We start from the raw sequence: 22,083 nt of genomic DNA, 5'->3' as shown, positions 1-22,083 counted from the left end.
GTGGAGAGTTTTTTATTTTTTTTATTTTGTTAAAGAACCATGTGATTGAAGTTTCAAAGATTTTTGTCTAGAGGCTAATGCGCTTAACCAGTTAAGCTAAGCCCGCCCACCCCCTATGAAGTGATAAAATTTGTATCAACTCTCTCTCTCTCTATCTCTACGTTAGCAAAAGAGATATGGGAAGAAAATTACAGTAACTATATATCAATCCAACACCAAATGATCATTAATTCTTTGCTTCTTTACAAATGACAAATTCCAAATGATGTAATCAGAATCTAAACACTTTATAGTACATCTCATACACGAAAATGAATGCTCTCCTAAACACCATAAAAAAAGCATCCAAAAAGTTGACCAATTTTTTCAAAAAGCAAACTCTCTGCAAATGCAATTTCCTGGAGAAATCTTACTAATCTCTTTCATTCGGGGTCCAACTTTAGCTTGATCAGCTCCAACGTTAACTGAAACTGCAAACATGCTTTCTGCTCAGACTCCAACTCACTCTTCAGCGTCTTAACCTCCTCTGCTTCTCCCAACAGATCAATAATGCTCATCAAATTCTCCATCTGTTTTTCCAATTTTCTTGCAATTTCCACCAATTCCACCAGCGATTCCACCAGCAACCTCACCAGCCCGCATTGCCGCCGTCTGAAGACTCAGCCGGAAAGCTGGAAGTAGAATACAACACAGCCGGATAAATCGGGTTCAAAACAAACTCCCCCAAACTAGTCTGCAACAGCATAATATCTTCCTGCTCTCTCTCCAACGCATTCTTCAGCATCCAAATGTCTACGGGATCGTCTATGCTCACCTCAACTGCTCCCTTCAACTCACCAGTAGTCATCATCACAATCTGTAATTGCTTTGCCAACCTCGCTACAGATTCTGAAAGCCGGAATTTGCCGCCACAAGACTCAGAGCTGGGAGCAGAAGACGACTCAGCCGGAAAAACGGGGTTGAAAACAAAGTCTTCCACATTGAAATTCCATCCGCTAAACCCCATATCCTCACCCCTTAGTTCTCCATAGTTTACTTTGCCCAACAAGTGAGCCAAACCCCTGTTTCTTTTCTTGAACCTCTCCTCGACGCTCTCCAAATGCGGAAGCAGAGTCCCCACCAGATAATCCTTGCCCCCGCAGTTGTCGAAAAACGAGTGCTTCAGCAGCGCCTCTGCCGCCGGCCTCTTCTCCGGGTCCCGATCAAGGCAAGAAACCACCAAGTCCTTGAAAGCCGCAGAGTACTTCTGGTTCCGGAAATCTTTGATGATGTTTTCGTAATCCGCAAGCCGGAACCTGTTCTTGACCTTCAGAATTTGAGTCTCTAATAACAGCGGCAAGCCAGACAGGGGAGGGCCGCCCAGAGCCAATTCCAGCGCCGTGACCCCAAATGCCCAGATATCCGCCTTGCATCCACCTCCACCAGGCGCCACCCAATACGGCCTTGTAGAAGTGTCGTTTGCCCCAGTTGAAAAATCGGCGTCGTAGAAAGAAGCAGAGACCCCAAAATCTGCGAGCTTAACGGACCCATCAGAGTCAACCAAGATGTTTCCGGGCTTGATGTCCCCGTGGAAGCGTCCGTGGCTATGGAGATACGACATGGCATTTAGCGTCTCTTTCAGGACGACTGCAATGCAGGGCTCTGGTAATCCTCCTGGGAAAGCAGAGGGGGCGATTATTACGGATTGCAGAGAGCCGAAGGTCATGAACGGCATGACCACCCAGAGACGGCGCTCGGCGGTGGTGAAGGAGCAATGATCGCCGAGAATGTTGGGGTGGGAAAGAGACAGAGTCTTGGTGTCGCGTAGCTTACTCTCGAAATCGGCCGCGGATTGATTGAGGTTGACGGACTTGATTGCGACGATTGCAGAGTTCATGGGGACGCAGACTGCCTTGTAGACGAAAACCTTGTCGCCAGAGCCGATTTCTTGGAGGTTTTTGTACGCGGTGGAGTCCAACGGGAATTGGACCTTTTGTTGGTCATCTTGGTGGGAGGGAGAAGACGAAGAAGTCGCCATTGAAGACGAAAAAGATGAAATCTTGAAGAATGGAAGTGGGTTGTTTGGATTTCTGGGAAATGGGTTTTGATGGAGAAGATGAATGTAGGGTTTCTGCAGAACTAATTTTTGTGAAAGGTTGATGCTTTGGAGGAAGCCGACGATGCACGAGACAGCGTGACTGTGTACTGCTCTGCTTTTAATTACTTATATAATAAAAAATGGTAAGAAGATGAGGTGATTTTGGGGATTTTCTATCCAATTGGCGGATGAAAATTATATGTAAGTTTTAATTTTTCCCCCTAGATTTTGTTAATTTGCAAATCATCAACATTCTGTTGCGAGGTTGTTTTGGTAATTAGGATTGGGTGAGGTTGGTTAAGATAACAATACCGTTAGAGTTAGTTGGTTTTCTGTTATTTGCCATGTCAACGATATCTTGGGATGCAAGGCATGATGCCCAGATATGAGACAACCCATCTCACTACCATCTAAGAGAGATGTGTCATATATCCTCCTATGCTCATCGATGCAATCGTATAAATATTTTTAAAAGACTACAAGAATTAATATAAACAAAATACATATTTAAGACCTGCAAGTCCAATAACAAGAGCGATCTATGAACCTATTGAAATCATTCTCCAATATGTAAATAAAAATCAAGTAAGCTCTCAAGAAAAAAAGTCTTAAAAGGTCTTAAGTTCGTGTTCGAAAATAACAAATTCGTAACCACCTTATTCTCTTTCTTTTAGTATAAATATATCATTTTATAAAAAATACCATGTAAGTGTTGTAGGCCTATTTAAATGAAAAATTATAAAGTGAGAGAGAGAGGGTGCGGTAGCAAGCGAGAATAGAGATTATTTTTTTTTTTTACCTTTTCATTTTATTGCATGCATGTTATCTACATTGTAGTGAATCTTCTGCCGATCAACAAAATCTATTATAATCTAAAGTCACAAAAGGTGTCTATATGTGTTTAACAAGCTCTCTCCATCACAAACACACATGCAGACACATACGCATATAAATCTTGCAAACCTCAAGAAAATATCGCGAGATTGTAGTTACAGTGGTTAAGAGTCGTCGTCTCTACATTCATTGAGTGTTTATGTTTGAATCTTTCTTTTCTTGACATCGTTTGATTTTGTAAAAAGAGCTTGATTTCACCTCCATTCCCATACCACTTAAGTTGAAACTTGACAAACCAAGCATTCATTTTCTTTAAGCAAACTAGCCGGACTCAAAACTGGTGTACCGTGAATTGACATCTACAATTCACTACTTGGTGTCGTCATAAACACCGCTCAATACGGTACAACGTTGTTTTGATGAATTCCTGTAGGGCTTGGAAGTTGCAAATAAAGGGTGTCGCGATACTGGAATTATTTGAAGTAACAAAACTCTGCAACCAGCTCCAGCCTGCAGGCTCCTGAGCCGCGGGGAAGGCTAAAGTTTTACTGGACAGCTACTCATGTGGTAGGTCTTATAGTTAGTTCAATATAAAGTTTCGAATTCAGCAGCTCATCGCATGTTACTGAGTTTATATTTAGCAGAACTTGTTCTTTTTATATATATGCAACATGGAAATCAAAATGATTATATAAGAAGAGCAACAAGAAATTCTACATTTAAACTTCTTGAAATTCTTCACATAACGTATTCAGAAATTTTTAGAATTATACATAATTAACTGAAACAAGTTTAGATGCGTCCACTTCCATCAGTTTATATGCGCTTATGAAATTCTACATTTAAACTTCGTGAAACGTAAATGACTACATGAATTCTGAGGGCGTTGATTAAGGGTCAAGAATGGTGGTAGATATCCAAAAAGACTAGCTTGGCGTCTGTAAAGTTGGAGTTGATGTAATCTAGTTCATTTGACAGCAAAGAATTGAACAACTCTGCGCTTTGGTTTTGCAGCTTCAAACACTCTCTCAGTAACCCAGTTGAACTTATTTCCAATGAAGTGCAACCGATCGCTACAGCACTGAAAACACCAATTCTCCTAGCTCCGAGGCTACATAGATCCTGCAAAATACAACTTCAAACTTATGTATAAAAATCAGAGTGTGTGTCACACTATAGTACTGATGATATTTCATTTGATTAAGTTTACTTTGACGAATGTAGAAGCCGATCTGAGCAGAAGAGCAGCATATGAAGGAAAATCATACTGAAATTTCCGGATAAAGCTCGGATAGGACCTCAAAATGTCACTGCTGCTTGCTGAAACTAGAAATACACTCTTGGTTATAATTTTTCTTGTTCTCTTTTCTTCAACAGTCCCTTTCAGTTTCGCAGTGTACTCTTTGAAGTGTTCTAATTGCGCGGGCAGAGATAGAGCTCCCTGACAAATTTTTACTGTGATCTTCAGACTGATCATGTCTTTGAAGGGCTTCCCTCTCGTCATGGCTTGGGCCAGAAAGTAAAGAACCATGACTAAGCACGTCTCAAATTGTCGTAAATTGGCTCTGTGATTCATGATGGCTCGCATACGGAGTGACACGCCCCAATCCTAATGTCCTTAGGACATCGGGATGGTCACGTGCTGGCCAACATCTGAACGAAAGCCATTTAATGAATACAAATGCTGAGAACATGTGAAACGTGCACATAAATTGTAGCAAGATAATAGGATGTGACTATTCATGCAGTATGAGAGTACTATCACAATAATAATATTCAACTACCAACAATGAATATAATGATAATGCATGACATGTTAAGAGCATACATCTAATATAGAGTACAAGTGGAAGGTAAGATAGAGAAGTGCTATTACAATAGATGTCAAGTAGAGAGAATAGCATGGTGTCACTACTAGGGGAAAGCCTCATAGCGCGAGTCGTAATCCTCGTTCCTATGTCCTGAGAGGGCGCAAAACAACATGAGTGGACCAAGTTGATATATATATATATACTAAAACAGTTATCAACATACTAACCCCCAAAGTTTTATGAAAACTAATAGCATAATAAGTGGTAGGTTTTCCGAAAACACTAGCATGCCATAAAACATCTCATAAAACATATCTCGTAGATATGTGCTAGCTAGTGGTATCAGTATCAGTATCTCTCGGCCCGAAGCCAGTAACATATACCTCCTGCCACCATATATCTCCCTCAGCCTTATTTCTCCCTTGCCCGTAGGCAGAACAGTGACCACTAGATACGCACAAAACCATTGAACATAATCTTTCCAAACATAGGTACATATATTTCAAAAACATCTTCATAGTATAAAGTCATCCATTATCTATACTATAAAGAAGTGTGTAAAAACATGTTCTAAATAATATATCGTCATCCATCATATATCCTAAAAAGAACATGGGTTCAATAGAAAGTATGGTATTCCAAAATATTCTAAGAACATGGGTCCACTCACAGATACTCCGTCGTAGAAGAGCCATACGAAATAGGAATAATGGATTCGCCACTAATAATTGCACCTAAGCACATAAAGGGTACAATTAATAAAACTATACTCAAACTATTTAATTTGGAAAAACAGACGTCAAAAACAGGTTCAGGACGTCGAAATTAGCCTCGGAGGGGTCCCGGACCAAAACTCGAAAAAAGGCAAAAAGTCAACGTTGATTGGTCAAAGTCAAAGTCAATGGGTCTGGGTCAATCAACCCAGGTCAAATCGGGTCTGGGCTTGAGCTTGGGTTCTAAGGCCCAAGGGTTTTTGGGTCCAAGGGCCTGGGCTTGAAAGCCCTGCCCAAAGGTCTAGTAGGTTGGGTTTCAACGAGCTAGATGCAAAAGCCCGAAGGCCTAAGCTTACACGACCCTAAGGCCTGGGGTCGAAAGGGTTTAGGGTTTCCAATTGGGCTGTGCATTGAAGCTTGGCCCTATTGTTTTTGGGTTAATAAATTAAAATAACAATAATGAAAATTTAAAAAGGGTTTGGGTGTAAACAGGCCTAATGCCCGAGTTCTATACACGGCCCAAAGGGGCCTATTTTGATTGGATTTTGGCTGAGCCGACCCAACGACCTGGTTTCGACTGGGGAAAAAGGCGTCAGAGCTTCCTGTAACACTTGGAAAGTGTGTGTGTGTGTGTGTGTGTGTGTGATAGTAGTAAAATATTTTAGCTTTTAAATATTAAATAAGAAAATAATAATAATAACAAAACAGACAAAGGATGAGCTAACGTGTAGACATCCTAAACTCTTCTTCTTCTTCCCAACCATCACACTGGTGGGGAACTAAGATAATCTGATCTTGTTTATAAATTTTGGGGGTGATGTGAGTAGTCTAGAGGGGTGAGTAAGCATTCTAAAACAAAGAATGCAATGATGGGGTTAGAGAGAGTATTTCTAACTCTCACCTAAGAACTAGAGGAGAGCGAGAGGTTTTGAAAAGGGAAAAGTAGGAAAACGAAAAGAGGGGAGCTGAGAGGATGCCTGGTGTGTTCTTCAAGTGATACAAAAGGTTAGCTCAGCTTAGTTAATTTTCTATTTTCTTAGCCATTGCAACTTTGATTTCTAGACAACTGCAGTTCATGAGCCTCACTTTGGCTCCTGTTTTCTCTCAATCCATTACACCTTTTTAAAAAGTCTTCTTATATATTTGAAATTAGACATGACAAGGAACAAAGCCCAATTTATTTCACCGATTTTGGTTGAGATCTTCTATGGAACAATATGATATGAAAATGTGAAAAAAAAAAATCTGGAAATCTACAGATTTTCTGCAAAAAAAACTGTTTGTGAACTCAACTTTGGAGCTTGATTATTTTCTTCTCTTAAATCCGTTTTGAGAAACTTTTATTAGACTAGAAACTAGGTTTATTAAGCTTTAAAATCCAAGTAATTTCATCATTTTCCATGGAGTTTTGAGGGATGAAAATGGGGTCACAATATGGGGACTTAAGCTTGGTTCATCACAAGGTTGTGATAGGGGTATATTTGGGAACTTTTGATAGGCTGAAATTGAATCTTCATTCCAGTTTTATGCTAACTTTTATTATTATTTATGTGATTTTAGGCCTGGGAGTGACTCCGGACACTTCGAAGGCTTAGAGAGGTATTCTAGTTAGCTGGACTCGAGGTAGGGGCTCTATTTCCCGATGATAGGTCTATATTGTCACATCCCGGCCCGGGACGGATCACTTCCCGGGCCCGCTCCACCACCGTAGCACGATATTGTCCGCTTTGGGCCCCAACCATGCCGTCACGGTTTTGTTTTTGGGAACTCACGAGCAACTTCCCAATGGGTCACCCATCATGGGATTGCTCAAGCCCCCTTCTCGCTTAACTTCGGAGTTCCTACGGAACCCGAAGCTAGTGAGCTCCCAAAAGGCCTCGTGCTAGGTAGGGATGGGAATATACATTTAAGGATCACTCCCCTGGGCGATGTGGGATGTCACAATCCACCCCCCTTAGGGGCCCGACGTCCTCGTCGGCACACCACGGCCAGGGTTAGGCTCTGATACCAATTGTCACATCCCGACCCAGGCGAGACCACTTCCCGGGCCCGCTCCACCACCGTAGCACGATATTGTCCGCTTTGGGCCTCGACCACGCCCTCACGGTTTTGTTTCTGGGAACTCACACGAGAACTTCCCAATGGGTCACCCATCCTGGGAGTGCTTTCGTGCGCTACTCGCTTAACTTCGGAGTTCTCATGGAATCCCGAAGCCAGTGAGCTCCCAAAAGGCCTCATGCTAGGCAGGGATGGGAATATACATATAAGGATCACTTCCCTGAGCGATGTGGGATGTCACAGATATCATGTTTAATCTTTGTGATATTAGTAATTATATCTAATACAATAGTAATGAAATGTTTGGATGAAATTAAATCATTTGATTGTCATGGTTGTGTTATGGGTTGATAGTTTCTTTTCCGGTGTATTTTATATATCGACTATGTTAAATGTTGTTATGTTTTGATGTATGGTTGAGCTATGTAAAATTGCTGGATTGAATATGTTGAGGTTTACAATTGTATTAGTGAAATTGAAGTGCTCAGGTTGCATTATACAGAGTCAAGTGTTGGGTTGTGTAAAGTTTTGGTTAAACAAAGTGTTGGAAAATTATATATATGTTCAACCATCGAGGGAAGGGCTTGAGCATATAGTTCGGCATCAGGGGAAGGGCCTATATTAATGAAACTGAAACTACTAAGAAAATTCGGGGTTAAGGGAGGAATGGGGAGTTAACTTATATTCTATGGTGCTCGAAACCAGGTGGTATAAGCATGGTATGGGACGTGCCGGTTTGGATGCCATAAATATAAGTGAGAGGGATTAGAAGGGGGTGAGTTCATCGGTACTTCTTTGTCATATCATTTGTATTTTACCGTATTGTTTGATGCATGGAACTTTGATTAATTGTGATAAATGAACTTGAAGGGTATATGGTTTCTACTGGGCATGAAATGCTCACACCCTATTAGCTATTGCAAGTACCAGTATGGAGGAACATGATGATGACCTGTCTCTAAATGAATAGCCATATCATTCGTGGGCTCTCTCTCTCTCACTCCCATTCACCTCTGGATTTCTGGGGTTCATCGAGCTCCACAGAGGTGAGGGGGAATGAGAGAGAGAGCCCATGAAGGTGGTGCTAGCGCTGCATCTTCGTCGGGGTGGCTTGGGTGTGATAGTGGGTGTGTGGGTGCAATCGGGAAAGGGAAGTCCTAGAGAAAGATAGAGAGTGAAGGAGTGAGAGAGAAGAGTGAGCTGAAAGAGTGAGAGACCCGAGAGAGAGAGAGAGAGATAAGTGAGTTAAGAGACCGCCACGTGGCAATGCGGGGGAGGAAGGAAATCAAGATGGAGGGTCTGGATTATATTAGGATAGGGGACCAAGTTGCAAGATTCTATAAACTTTTAGGGAATTTGTCGGATTACATAGAAATTTGGGAGAGGGATTTTACATGGAGACCTTTTTTTTTTTTTTTTTTTTTATCAACGTATTTAGAAGGAGAACTATATATGACTGAAGTTTAAGTGATCTTAGTCTAGAGTTGAGCTACACCCACCCACCCCCTCCAAAGCTGAAAAAATTTGTATCAGCTCTCTCTCTTTCTCTCTTTCTCGATGTTAGCAAAAGAGATATGGGAAGAAAATTATAGTAACTACGAATCCAACATCGAATGATCATTAATTGTTTGCTTCTTTACAAATGACAAATTCCAAATGATGTAATCAGAATCTAAACACTTTATAGCACATCTCATACATGAAAATGAATGCTCTAAAACTCATTTCTCTCTCCTAAGCCATGAAAAAAGCATCCAAAAAGTCGACCAATTTTTTCAAAAAGCAAACTCTCTGCAAATGCAATTTCCTGGAGAAATCTTAATAATCTCTTCCATTAGGGTCCAACTTTAGCTTGATCAGCTCCAACGCTACCTGAAACAGCACACAAGTTTGGTACTCAGACACCAACTCATTCTTCAGCTTCTTAACCTCCCCTGCTCTTCTCAACCGACGAATAATTGTCATCACATTCTCCATCTGCTTTTCCAAATTTCTTGCAAGTCCCACCAAGTGCACCAGCAATTCCACCAGCAATACCACCAGCCCAGCTTTGCCGCCGTCAGAAGACTCAGCCGGAAGGCTAGGAGGAGAAGACAACCCAGCCGGATAAATCGGGTTCAAAACAAACTCCCTCAAATTAATCTGCAACTGCATAACATCTTCCTTCTCTTTGTCCAGCGCATTCATCAGCATCCAAATATCTACATTACTCGGTATCCTCACCCCAACTACTTCCTTCAACTGACCAATAGTCATCTTCACAATCTGTAATTGCTTTGCCAACCTCCTTACAAATTCTGACAGCCGGAATTTGCCGCCGCCATAAGACTCAGAGCTGGAAGTAGAAGACGGCCCAGCCAAAAAAACGGGATTGAAAACAAAGTCGTCCACATTGAAATTCCATCCGCTAAACCCCATATCCTCACCCTTTAGTTCTCCATAGTTTACCTTGCCCAACAAGTCACCCAAACCCCTGTTTCTTTTCTTGTATCTCTCCTCGACGCTCTCCAAATGCGGAAGCACAGTCCCCACCAGATAATCCTTGCCCCCGCAGTTGTCGAAAAACGAGTGCTTCAGCAGCGCCTCTGCCGCCGGCCGCTTCTCCGGATCCCGATCAAGGCAAGAACCCACCAAGTCCTTGAAAGCCGCAGAGTACTTCTGGTTCCGGAAATCTTTGATGATGTTTTCGTAATCCGCAAGCCGAAACCTGTTCTTGACCTTCAGAATTTGGGTCCCTAGTAATAGCGGCAAGCCAGACAGGGGAGGGCCGCCCAGAGCCAATTCCAGCGCCGTGATCCCAAATGCCCAGATATCCGCCTTGCATCCACCTCCGCCCGGCGCCACCCAATACGGCCTTGTAGAAGTATCGTTTGCCCCAGTTGAAAAATCAGCGTCGTAGAAAGAAGCAGAGACCCCGAAATCTGCGAGCTTGACTGACCCATCAGAGTCAACCAAGATGTTTCCAGGCTTGATGTCGCCGTGGAAGCGTCCGTGGCTATGGAGATACGACATGGTGTTTAGCGTCTCTTTCAGGACGACTGCAATGCAGGGCTCTGGTAATCCTCCCGGGAAAGCAGAGGGGGCGATTATTACGGATTGCAGAGAGCCGAAGGTCATGAACGGCATGACCACCCAAAGACGGCGCTCGGCAGTGGTGAAGGAGCAATGATCGCCGAGAATGTTGGGGTGGGAAAGAGACAGACTCTTGGTGTCGCGTAGCTTACTCTCGAAATCAGCCGTGGATTGATTGAGCTCGACGGACTTGATTGCGACAATTGCAGAGTTCATGGGGACACAGATGGCCTTGTAGACGACGACCTTGTCGCCAGAGCCGATTTCTTGGAGGCTTTCGTACGCCGCGGAGTCCAACGGGAATTGGACCTTTTGTGGGTTATCTTGGTGGGAGGGAGAAGACGAAGAAGTCGCCATTGGAGATGACAAAGATGAAATCTTGAAGAATAGAAGTGGGTTGTTTGAATTTCTGTGAAATGGGTGTTGATGAAGAAGATGAATGTAGGGTTTCGCAGAACTAATTCTTGTGAAAGGTTGATGCTTTGGGAGGAAGACGACGATGCATGAGACTCTGTGTGACTTTGTGCTGCTCTGCTTTTATTTACTTATATAATAAAAAAATGGTAAGAAAATGAGGTTATTTTGGGGATTTTCTACTCCAATTGGTGGGAGGAAAATTATATTTAAGTTTTAATTTTTGCCCCTAGATTTTGTTAATTAGCAGAATCATCAACATTCTGTTGCGAGGTTGTTTTGGTAATTAGGGTTGGGAGAGGTTGGTTAAGAATATAATACAGTTAGAGTAAGTTGGTTTTCTGTTATTTTCCATGTCAACGATATCTTGGGATGCAAGGCATAATGCCCGAATATGAGACATGCCCATCATCTGATTGTTAATCAAACTGTATAAATATCTTGAAAAGACTACAAGAATATGAACAAAATACGTATTTGAGATCTGCAAGTCCAATACCAAGACCGATCTACTAACCGATTGAAATCAATCTTCAATATATAAATAAAAATCAAGTAACCCTCAATAAAATAAGCGACGCATCATCGTATAGTTCAAATTTGGTTTAAATAAATTGGTTTATCTAGCATGATTCTTTGTTGTAATGTTAGGAGATAAAATTTTAACTCAAGTTTTTGTAAAATATACGACATGGTGATTGATGATTGGATTATTATTAATGTATTTATTTCCTGTGGGGGACAAATCATATGATTTGCAAATTTGTCTATACATTTGGTGGGAGAGAGATAGGGTGCGGTCGGAAGAGACAATAGAAATATTTTTTTTACCTTTTAATTTTAGAGAACTATTATTAACACTCTAAAAATCTCATTCTACACTCCTCATAAGTGTCATTTTTGTACTAATTATAGAAAGTTTGAAGTGCAAAATGAAATTTTTGGAGTGCCAATAACAATTCCCTAATTTTATTGCCTATATGATATGTGAATTGTAGTGGATCTACTGCAGATCAACAAAATCCATACTAATCTAAGGTCACAAAAAATATCTTTATTTGTTTAATAAGTCCTCTCTTTCACAGACACACACACACACACATCTTGCAAATTCCTCAAGAAAAGTATCACGAGATTGTAGTTACAATGGTTAAGAGTCGTCACCCCTACATTCGTCGAGTGTTCATGGTTGAATCTTTCTTCTCTTGACAGCATTTGATTTTGTAGAAAGAGCTTGATTTCAACTTTATTTCCAAACCAGCTAACTTGAAACTTTGACAATCCAAGAATTCGTTTTCATTAAGCAAACTAGCTGTATTCAAAACTGGTGTACCGTGTATCCACATCTACAATTCACTACTTGGTGTCGCCATAAACACCGCTCAGTACGGTACAACGTTGCTTTGATGAATTCCTGCAGGGCTTCAAAGTCGCGAATAAAGGGTGTCGCGATACTGGAATTATTTGAAGTAACAGAACTCTGCAACCAGCTCCAGCCTGCAGGCACCTGCGCTGCAGGGAAGGCTAAGTATGTTCAATATAAAGTTTCGGATTCAACAGCTCATCGCATGTTACTGAGTTTCCATTTCGCAGAACTTGTTCTTTTTTTATATATGCAACATGGAAATCAAAATGATTATATAAGAAGAGCAACAAGAAATTCTACATTTAACTGAAACATGTTTAGATGCGTCCACTTCCATCGTTTTATATGCGTTTATGAATTAAACCAATCAAGCGTCGATAAGTGGTAGTCTTGAAAGAAACTGTGTATGTATTTTCGAAGAATCTGAGAAGCAATGATTCTACAAGCTCTTTCCGTGAAACGAACTGAATCGCAGTAGACATATATATTTAGATGCATTTGTACATCCCAACGGACTGCATTTGTTACAGAATCACCCCACTTATGTTGTTCCAGTACCACAACAGCCAATCTTTGTAACTTCGAATCCTGAAGTTAATATAGCAATTAGCAAACATAAATATGAGAGCTAAAAGCTGAAAACGAAATGAGTATTAACCCTAAGCTGAAACAAAACTATGCAACCAATTGCTACAGCACTGAAAACACCAATTCTCCTAGCTCCGAGGCTATATAGATCCTGCAAAATACAACTTCAAAACTTATGTATAAAAATCAGAGTGTGTGTCACACTACAGTACTGATGATATTTCATTTGATTAAGTTTACTTTGACGAATGTAGCGGCCGATCTGACCAGAAGAGCAGCATATGAAGGAAAATCATACTGAAATTTCCGGATAAAGCTCGGATAGGACCTCAAAATGTCACTGCTGCTTGCTGAAACTAGAAATACACTGTTGGCTATAATTTTTCTTGTTCTCTTTCTTCAACAGTCACTTTCGGTTTCACAGTGTACTCTTTGAAGGGTTCCAATTGCGCGGGACTGCTGCTTGCTGAAACTAGAAATAGACTGTTGGTTATAATTTTTGTTGTTCTCTTTTCTTCAACAGTCCCCTTCGGTTTCGCAGTGCTCTTTGAAGCGTTCTAATTGCGCAGGCAGAGATAGAGCTCCCTGACAACTTTTTACCGTGATCTTCAGATTGTGATCATATCTTCGAAGGGCTTCTCTCTCGTCACGACTTGGGCCAAAAAGTAAAGAGCTATGACTAAGCACGTCTCAAATTGTCGTAAATTGGCTCTGTGATTCTTGATGGCTCCCATACGGAGGCCTTTTTTTTTTTTATTTTTTTTTATCAAACCGTATGGAGAAGGAGAAGTATATATGACTGAAGTTTCAGTGCTCTTAGTCTAGAGGTAAATGCTCTTAACTAGTTGAGCTACACCCACCCACCACCCCTCTGAAGCGATAAAATTTGTATCACCTCTCTCACAATGTTAGCAAAAGAGATATGGGAAGAAAATTATAGTAACTATGAATCCAACATCGGATGATCATTAATTCTTTGCTTCTTTACAAATGACAAATTCCAAATGATGTAATCAGAGTCTAAACACTTTATAGCATATCTCATACATGAAAACGAATGCTCTAAAACTCATTTCTCTCTCTCCTAAGCCATGGAAAAAGCATCCAAAAAGTCGACCAATTTTTTCAAAAGGCAAACTCTCTGCAAATGCAATTTCCTGGAGAAATCTTAATAATCTCTTCCATCAGGGTCCAACTTTAGCTTGATCAGCTTCAACGCTACCTGAAACAGCTTACATGTTGTGAACTCAGGACGCCAACTCCTTCTTCAGCTTCTCAACCTCCCCTGCTCCTCCCAACAGACGAATAATTGTCATCACCTTCTCCATCTGCTTTTCCAAATTTCTTGCAATTCCCAGCAATTCCACCAGTAATTCCACCAGCAACACCACCAGCCCAGCTTTGCCGCCGTCAGAAGACTCAGTTGGAGGGCTGGGAGGAGAAGACCACCCAGCCGGATAAATCGGGTCCAAAACAAACTCCCTCAAATTAATCTGCAACTGCATAAGATCTTCCTTCTCTTTGTCCAGCGCATTCATCAGCATCCAATTCCCTACATTATTCGGCATCCTCACCCCAACTGCTTTATTCAACTGACCAATAGTCATCTTCACAGTCTGTAATTGCTTTGCCAACCTCATTACAAATCTTGACAGCCGGAATTTGCCGCTGCCATAAAACCTAGAGCTGGAAGTAGAAGACGGCCCAGCCAAAAAAGCCGGGTTAAAAACAAAGTCGTCCACGTTGAAATTCCATCCGCTAAACCCCATATCCTCACCCTTTAGTTCTCCATAGTTTACCTTGCCCAACAAGTCACCCAAACCCCTGTTTCTTTTCTTGAATCTCTCCTCGACGCTCTCCAAATGCGGAAGCACAGTCCCCACCAGATAATCCTTGCCTCCGCAGTCATGGAAAAACGGGTGCTTCAGCAGCGCCTCTGCCGCCGGCCTCTTCTCCGGGTCCCGATCAAGGCAAGAACCCACCAAGTCCTTGAAAGCCGCAGAGTATTTCTGGTTCCGGAAATCTTTGATGATGTTTTCATAATCCGCAAGCCGAAACCTGTTCTTGATCTTCAGAATTTGATTCCCTGATAACAGCGGCAAGCCAGACAGGGGAGGGCCGCCCAGAGCCAATTCCAGCGCCGTGATCCCAAATGCCCAGATATCCGCCTTGCACCCACCTCCGCCGGGCGCCACCCAGTACGGCCTTGCAGAAGTATCGTTTGCCCCAGTTGAAAAATCAGCGTCGTAGAAAGAAGCAGAGACCCCGAAATGTGCGAGCTTAACGGACCCATCAGAGTCAACCAAGATGTTTCCAGGCTTGATGTCGCCGTGGAAGCATCCGTGGCCATGGAGATACGACATGGCGTTTAGCGTCTCTTTCAGGACGACTGCAATGCAGGGCTCTGGTAATCCTTTCGGGAAAGCAGAGGGGGCGATTATTACGGATTGCAGAGAACCGAAGGTCATAAACGGCATGACCACCCAAAGACGGCGCTCGGCGGTGGTGAGGTCGGTGGTGGTGAAGGAGCAGTTGTCGCCGAGAATGTTGAGGTGGGAAAGAGACAGATTCTTGGTGTCGCGTAGCTTACTCTCGAAATCGGCCGTGGATTGATTGAGGTCGACGGACTTGATTGCAACGATTGCAGAGTTCATGGGGACGCAGACGGCCTTGAAGACGACGACCTTGTCGCCAGATCCGATTTCTTGGAGGTTTTCGTACGCGGCGGAGTCCAACGGGAATTGGACCTTTTGTTGGCTATCTTGGTTGGAGGAAGAAGACGAAGAAGTCGCCATTGGAGAAGACAAAGACGAAATCTTGAAGAATGGAAGTGGGTTGTTTGGATTTCTGGGAAATAGGGTTTCTGCTGAACTAATTCTTGTGAAAGGTCGATGCTTTGGGAGGAAGACGACGATGCGTGAGACTGTGTGACTGTGTACTGCTCTGCTTTCATTTACTTATATAATAAAAAATGGTAAGAAGATGAGGTTATTTTGGGGATTTTGAACTCCAATTGGTGGGAGGAAAATTATATATAAGTTTTGAATTTTGCCCCTAGATTTTGTTAATTTGCAGAATCTTCAACATTCTGTTGCGAGGTGGTTTTGGTAATTAGGATTGGGAGAGGTTGGTTAAGATAATAAATACAGTTAGAGTTAGTTGGTTTTCTGTTATTTGCCATGTCAACGATATCTTGGGATGCAAGGCAAGATGCCCAAATATGAAACAACCCCATCCGCTCATTGATCCATCGTATAAATATTTTGAAAAGACCAAGAATATGAACAAAATACGTATTTGAGACTTACAAGTCCTTGAAACCAGACCAACCTACTAACCTATTGAAATCATTCTCCAATATGTAATTAAAACTTAAGTAAGCCGTCAAAAATGTCTTAAGATGTCTTAAGTTTGTATTCAAAAATAAAAAATTCGTAACTATTTTATTTTCTCCCTCTTGGTGTAAATATATCACTTTATCAAAAATACTGTCTAATTGTTGTAGGCCTATTTAAATAAAAAATTATAGAGAGGGAGGGAGGGGGTGCGACGGCAAGAGAGAATAGAGAACATCATTTTATTGCCTATATGTTATCTGCATTGTAGTGGATCTTGTACAGATCAACAAAATCTTTAATAATCTAAAGTCACAAAAGGTGTCTTTATTTGTTTAACAAGTGATCTCTCTCATAGACACACACTCGCAGGTACAAACACATATCGCAAAGCTTGAGATAGGTATCACTAGATTGTAATTACAATGGTTAAGAGTCGTTACCTCTACATTCTCAAAGGGTTCACTTTTGAATCCTTCTTCTCTTGACATCGTTTGATTTTGTAAGAAGAGCTCGATTTCAACATCATCCCCAGACCAGCTAAGTTGAAACTTGGCAATCCAAGCATTAATTTTCTTTAAGCAAACTAGCCGGATTCACTACTTGATGTCGTCATAAACACCGCTCAATACGGTACAACGTTGCTCTGATGAATTCCTGCAGGGCTTCGACGTTGCAAATAAAGGGTGTCGCGATACTGGGATCGTTTGAAGTAACAAAACTCTGCAACCAGCTCCAGCCTGCAGGCAGCTGCGCTGCGGGGATGGCTAAGTTTTTCGGGACAGCTACTCATGCAGGAGGTCTTATAGTTAGTACCATTTAAAATTTCGAATTCAGCAGCTCATCGCATGTTACTGAGTTTATATTTTGCAGTTAGTATTTATGATGAATTTGTTCTTTTTTATATATGCAACATGGAAATCAAACAGATTATAGAAGAAGAGCAACAAGAAATTCTACATTTATAGCTTCTTGAAGTATTCACATATGTCGGGTATTAAGAAATTAACACATACGAATTAAACCAGTAGAGCGTGGTAGCCTCAAAAGAAACTGTTTATGTAGCTTCGAAGAATCCGAGAAGAAATGACTCTACAAGCTCTTTCCGTGAAGTGAACGAGCACCAGTAGACATATTTAGATGCATCTGTACATGTCAACGGACTGACATTTTGTTACAGGATATCCCCACTTCTGTTATTCCAGTACCACAACAGCCAATCTTCGTAACTTCGAATCCTGAAGTTAATATAGCAATAAGCAAAACAAAACAACGCAAACTAAAAACTGAACACGAAATGATTATTAAACGGCCTCTAAGTAAATGACCACCTGAATTCTAAGGGCGTTGATTGAGGTCAAGAGAATGGTGCTAGATATCCAAAAAGACTGGCTTGGCATCTGGAAAGTTGGCGTTGATGTAATCTAGTTCAGTTGACAGCATAGAATTGAACAACTCTGCTCTTTGGTTTTGCAGCTTGAAACACTCTCTCAGTAACCCTGTTGAATTTTCTTCCCAATAGAGTGCAACCAATCGCTACGGCACTGAAAAAGCCAAATCTCGTAGTTCCGATGCTACATAGATCCTTCAAAATATAAGTTCAAAACTTATGTATAAAAATCAAAGTGTGTTACTTCATTTGATTAAATTTACTTTGACGAATGTAGAAGCCGCTCTGACATACTGAAATTTTCGGATAAAGCTCGGATGGGACCTCAAAATGTCGCTGCTGCTTGCTGAAAAATAGAAAGACTGTTGGTGTTAGAGGAGCACAACCGGAGCCACCTGAAGCGAAGGATACACCAGTTGGAATATCTTCTCTCTGCAGATTTGGGTCAAGATATGCTGCCAAAAGTTCCTTGATTCCCCGCCTTCCACTACATATATAATTAAAACTTCGAAAACAGATCACGAAATATAGTTACAAAATAACGTGGATCCAGATATAGTTAAAGTACTAAACTGCTAATACTGTAGTCTATATCCATCCATCTAGGTACAAATCAACGTTTTAAAAGGCAAAGGAGAAGGTAAGGCGTTTTATGGATAGCTTCGAGGCCACCTCACGGTACCTAAAATTATATTATATGATTATATAAAGTATAAAAGTTTGTAAAACAAATATCTATTGTCATTCAAAAGTGCAGAAGTTTAACTCAGAAAAATACGAACAAATAAATTATTCACTCAAATCCTCTTCATCCAAATCAAAAGTAATGTCATCTTCTTCATTGCCAAGTCTAGTTGAACTTGAAAGGTGTGTCAAATAGTCTTCAAAAGAATCTTCTGACTTATGCTTCAAAATTGTGTTTCTTTGACTCGAGGTTTCCTCATTAATGCGTTTTCTTTTGTAGGTAATAAGAACTCGAGGTTGAGTTGGCTCATGGGGCGGAGTAAGTTCACGGAGAGGAGTAGGCTCACAAGGAGGAGGAGAAGGCTGTCGAGGAGGAGGAGAAGGCTCTCTAGGGTCTCGAACTTGTGGGCTATCTTCATAAATCGGGAGTGGCACATTCCTTACGGCCTCCGCATTGAACAATGACTCATCTTCAAGCCATCTAGGATCTTGGGGAAGAACGGGATCTTCTCGTTCCGTTATCCATTCATCATCCGAGTCAATTTCTTCTACAAGAATTGGATCACACCTCCCACTTCTTTTAAGACTTCGCTCGCTTAAAGCCAAATTATACTTCACATATGCTAAAGCATTTAGCCTTTTGTGTTCAAGTCCATTCCTCTTTTTTTTATGAATCTACAAAAAAAATTAAAGAACTTAATGATTCATTTCATTTGTTCAAGTCTAATCCTCTTAAGCAACATGCCATATAAAAAATAAAAAATAATTATTTACGTACCATTTGGAATGTGCTCCAATTCCTCTCACATCCCGATGCACTACAAGTAAGGCCAAGAACACGGATGGCAAACCTCATCAACTCAGGTGTTCGATTCCCAAAACGCTGCCACCAACCCACTATAAGAAACCAAAGTTAACAAACCACATTAATCAGGTAAGTTTAAACTTTGAACTTTATTTAAGGCTAACATAATAATATGTTAAGAATTGACTTTTTAGTTCTTACAAGGTGTTCGCCTTTTCCTAGTTTTCATTGCCATAGGATCCGCAAAATCACCAAATCTACGATCATATAAGTCCAATTGGATATCCGCATCTTCACGTTCTTTGGAATTTCCAAGCATCCTATCCATGCAAGCAAACAACCCATTTCTTATTTCTTCAGTATTTGAGAAATTATCTTCATACCGAAATTGTGGATTCAAGTAATAGCCCGCCGCATATAGTGGTTGGTGAAGTTGATCGTTCCATCTATGATCTATCTTTTTCCAAATTGGCATATACTTTTTCTCCACTTTGTTAAGATTGTTAGCAATTTTCTCTTTTACGACATCTATCAACTCATACATAAATCCCATGGCATGTCTCTCTTCCGAGTCAACCTCTCTCAAGACACAAACAAGTGGAAGAACACCTCTAATGCAAAAGGAAACTCTACCCCAAAACTCATGATCATGTATCACATAATACTTAGCCAACTTTGCTTCACGGGATTTTGCATAGGTACTTTCAGACCATTCTTGGGAGGAAAACAAAGCAACAAGATTCTCCTTTTGCTTTTGTAAGATTTGAAGTGTAAGAAAAGAAGTGGCAAACCTAGTGACTGCTGGACGAAGAATTTCCGTATTGTTGGTGAACTTTCTCATCAAAGCGAGTACCCATTGATGCCCATAAAGATACTTCGTTACACACTTAGCATGTTTAAGTGTGTCATCAAACCATTTCATCTTAGCAATATCCTTTAGCATTAAATCAATGCAGTGAGCCGCACATTGAGTCCACCACAACTTCTCTTTTCTCTCCATAAGTTTTGCCCTCGCATTCTTGTAGTTGGAAGCATTATCGGATATGACTTGAACTACATTCTCCTCCCCAATTTCTTGTATAACATCATCCAAGTAGCCATATAACAAATCTTCATTTTTAATGGAGGCCGATGCATCTACCGATTTCAAAAACCATGTACCTTGAGGGCTATTGATAAGAAAGTTAATTAGACACATACTTTTACCATCTGACCATCCATCCAACATAATGGTGCATCCATATCTCTTCCAAGCTTTTACATGATCTTGCATCTTTCTCTGTACATCATCAACTTCTTCTTTGAGCATCCAAGTCCTATACTCATGGCTTGTAGGAGCTTCAAAACCGGGACCAAAGTCGGAGACCGCTTTCATTGCTTGAAAATAATAATCTGAGTTTGCCGCATTGAATGGAATGGCACTAGCGTAAAACCATTGCGCAAGTTTTCGGCACACTTGTTTCCTTTCCTCTTTTTTAAAAGGTGTATTCAACGTGGCTCGGTGAGCTTCTAAAGAAACATACCTATCTCCCTTTGACCTAGGTGGTAGAGTTGAACTGTGTTGTGAAGCTGGAACACTCTCGTTCCCACTCCCACTCCCTCGAGAGCTATTTCCATAGTATGCCGTTGTGTTCACTCCCATGTCCATACTCTCACTTTCTTCTTCGACACCACGACACAATTCATTACTAACTTTCTTTCTTTGTTTAATTCCTTTAATATTAGCAATGCATTGTTCCTTGACATTTGGTGGGACTTTTTTACAAATAGCCATTCCTCCCGAACTTATGCCACCCAAGTGATGTTTGAATCTAGTAATTGAGCCCGTGCATTTCTGATTACAATAGACACAATAGAAATATCTGGACACCGGATCAACATCTTTTGTCCATTGCCAAGCAAAATCTTTCTTACTAGCACTAGTACTCATTCTTCAGCTTTAATATCTAAAGACCCTAAACAATAAAACAAGCATACCAAGCAATTAAGTACAAACACAACAGATTATCAGAAATTTGTCATGCAAACAAGAAACAAAATGAGGCAGATTATCAGAACATGCTAGCCACAGTTGAAAAGTAAATACTTATATAAAATAAATCTATGAATTAATGACCGAATAAGTTCACATAAACTGATGAACCTAATAGATCTTTCCCTGTGAAGTGGCCCAAAAATTGAATTAAATCAAAAAATTGAGGACGGTCTACGATGCTGGTCTCCTCTCTCCTATCTCACTCTTTAATTAACAAGTATACGTTGATGCTGGTGATGAAATTTCTTCAATGTAGGTGAGAAATCCTAACCTTAAATTTACAAATTTGTTGTGAGAAGAAACCGAAGAGGGACGTCGCTGAAGGTCGGAGAAGAGACGGAAGAGGCGCTGCTCTGATTTTTCATAAGGGACGTCGCTGAAGGTGGGAAAAGAGACCGAAGAGGACAACGGTGGTGCCGGTCTGCGTGCAGCGCTGCTCTGTTTTTTGTGCCCAACGCGAAGTGACTGAAGTGAGAAGAAGGCAAACGAGTCTGAGTTTTACCCATTCAAAACGTTGTCGTTTTCGTTTGGACCGTTTTTCAGAAAAGAGAAAAAAAAAAAAAAAAATTAACGAAACACTCTCAGTACTATTTATTTTAATGAAAAATAATATTTTTACTCTAAAATATCATTCACAGTACTCTAATAATCCACTTACAAAACATTTCTATTCTTTTATCCTTTTAATTAAAACTCAAAGTTTTCTAACTTTTTTCTTTAATTTTCGTAAAAAAAAAAAAATCCAATCGTCCAACACAACGCCACAAGGGCCTCTTATTAGCAATGGTACAAACGGTACGTAGCATCAAAAGAAACTGTGTATCCACGCAGTTTTGGATAATCTCAGAAGCGACGATTCTGAGAGCTCTTTTTGTGCGATGAGCCGATTCCGAATACAAAT

General features: G+C 40.9%; 4 protein-coding genes and 1 pseudogene across 4 annotated transcripts; all 5 read right to left on the bottom strand.

The window, feature by feature from the left end:
- Positions 1 to 327: 327 nt before the first annotated feature.
- LOC103958447 lies at positions 328 to 2,335 on the bottom strand (annotated as a pseudogene).
- Positions 2,336 to 3,808: 1,473 nt separating this feature from the next.
- LOC103958448 (GDSL esterase/lipase At3g14820-like) lies at positions 3,809 to 4,415 on the bottom strand. Its single transcript, XM_009370712.2, has 2 exons — positions 4,122 to 4,415; positions 3,809 to 4,033 (listed from the first exon to the last, which is right to left on the bottom strand). Exons 1-2 carry the CDS (start codon positions 4,413 to 4,415, stop codon positions 3,809 to 3,811), a joined length of 519 nt encoding a protein of 172 aa, XP_009368987.2.
- Positions 4,416 to 8,642: 4,227 nt separating this feature from the next.
- LOC103958450 (serine/threonine-protein kinase BLUS1-like) lies at positions 8,643 to 10,922 on the bottom strand. The gene has a single exon (XM_009370713.2). The coding sequence runs from the start codon at positions 10,920 to 10,922 to the stop codon at positions 9,312 to 9,314; it is 1,611 nt and encodes a 536-aa protein (XP_009368988.2). The 3' UTR covers positions 8,643 to 9,311.
- A 3,243-nt stretch (positions 10,923 to 14,165) lies between these two features.
- Positions 14,166 to 15,831, bottom strand: LOC103958451 (serine/threonine-protein kinase BLUS1-like). The gene has a single exon (XM_048590854.1). The coding sequence runs from the start codon at positions 15,726 to 15,728 to the stop codon at positions 14,181 to 14,183; it is 1,548 nt and encodes a 515-aa protein (XP_048446811.1). The 5' UTR covers positions 15,729 to 15,831; the 3' UTR covers positions 14,166 to 14,180.
- Positions 15,832 to 18,337: 2,506 nt separating this feature from the next.
- Positions 18,338 to 21,657, bottom strand: LOC103958368. The gene is made up of 4 exons (XM_009370614.3): positions 21,454 to 21,657; positions 19,349 to 21,102; positions 19,121 to 19,239; positions 18,338 to 19,017 (listed from the first exon to the last, which is right to left on the bottom strand). Exons 2-4 carry the CDS (start codon positions 21,075 to 21,077, stop codon positions 18,448 to 18,450), a joined length of 2,418 nt encoding a protein of 805 aa, XP_009368889.2. The 5' UTR covers positions 21,078 to 21,102; positions 21,454 to 21,657; the 3' UTR covers positions 18,338 to 18,447.
- Positions 21,658 to 22,083: the final 426 nt, after the last annotated feature.

Source organism: the organism of the source record quoted next, unplaced genomic scaffold (genome assembly GCF_019419815.1).
Source record: "Pyrus x bretschneideri cultivar Hongxiangsu unplaced genomic scaffold, Pyrus_bretschneideri_v1 Contig32, whole genome shotgun sequence".
In the NCBI taxonomy this organism is placed as follows: domain Eukaryota; kingdom Viridiplantae; phylum Streptophyta; class Magnoliopsida; order Rosales; family Rosaceae; genus Pyrus; species Pyrus x bretschneideri.
This window is presented reverse-complemented; position numbering and strand designations above follow the sequence as displayed.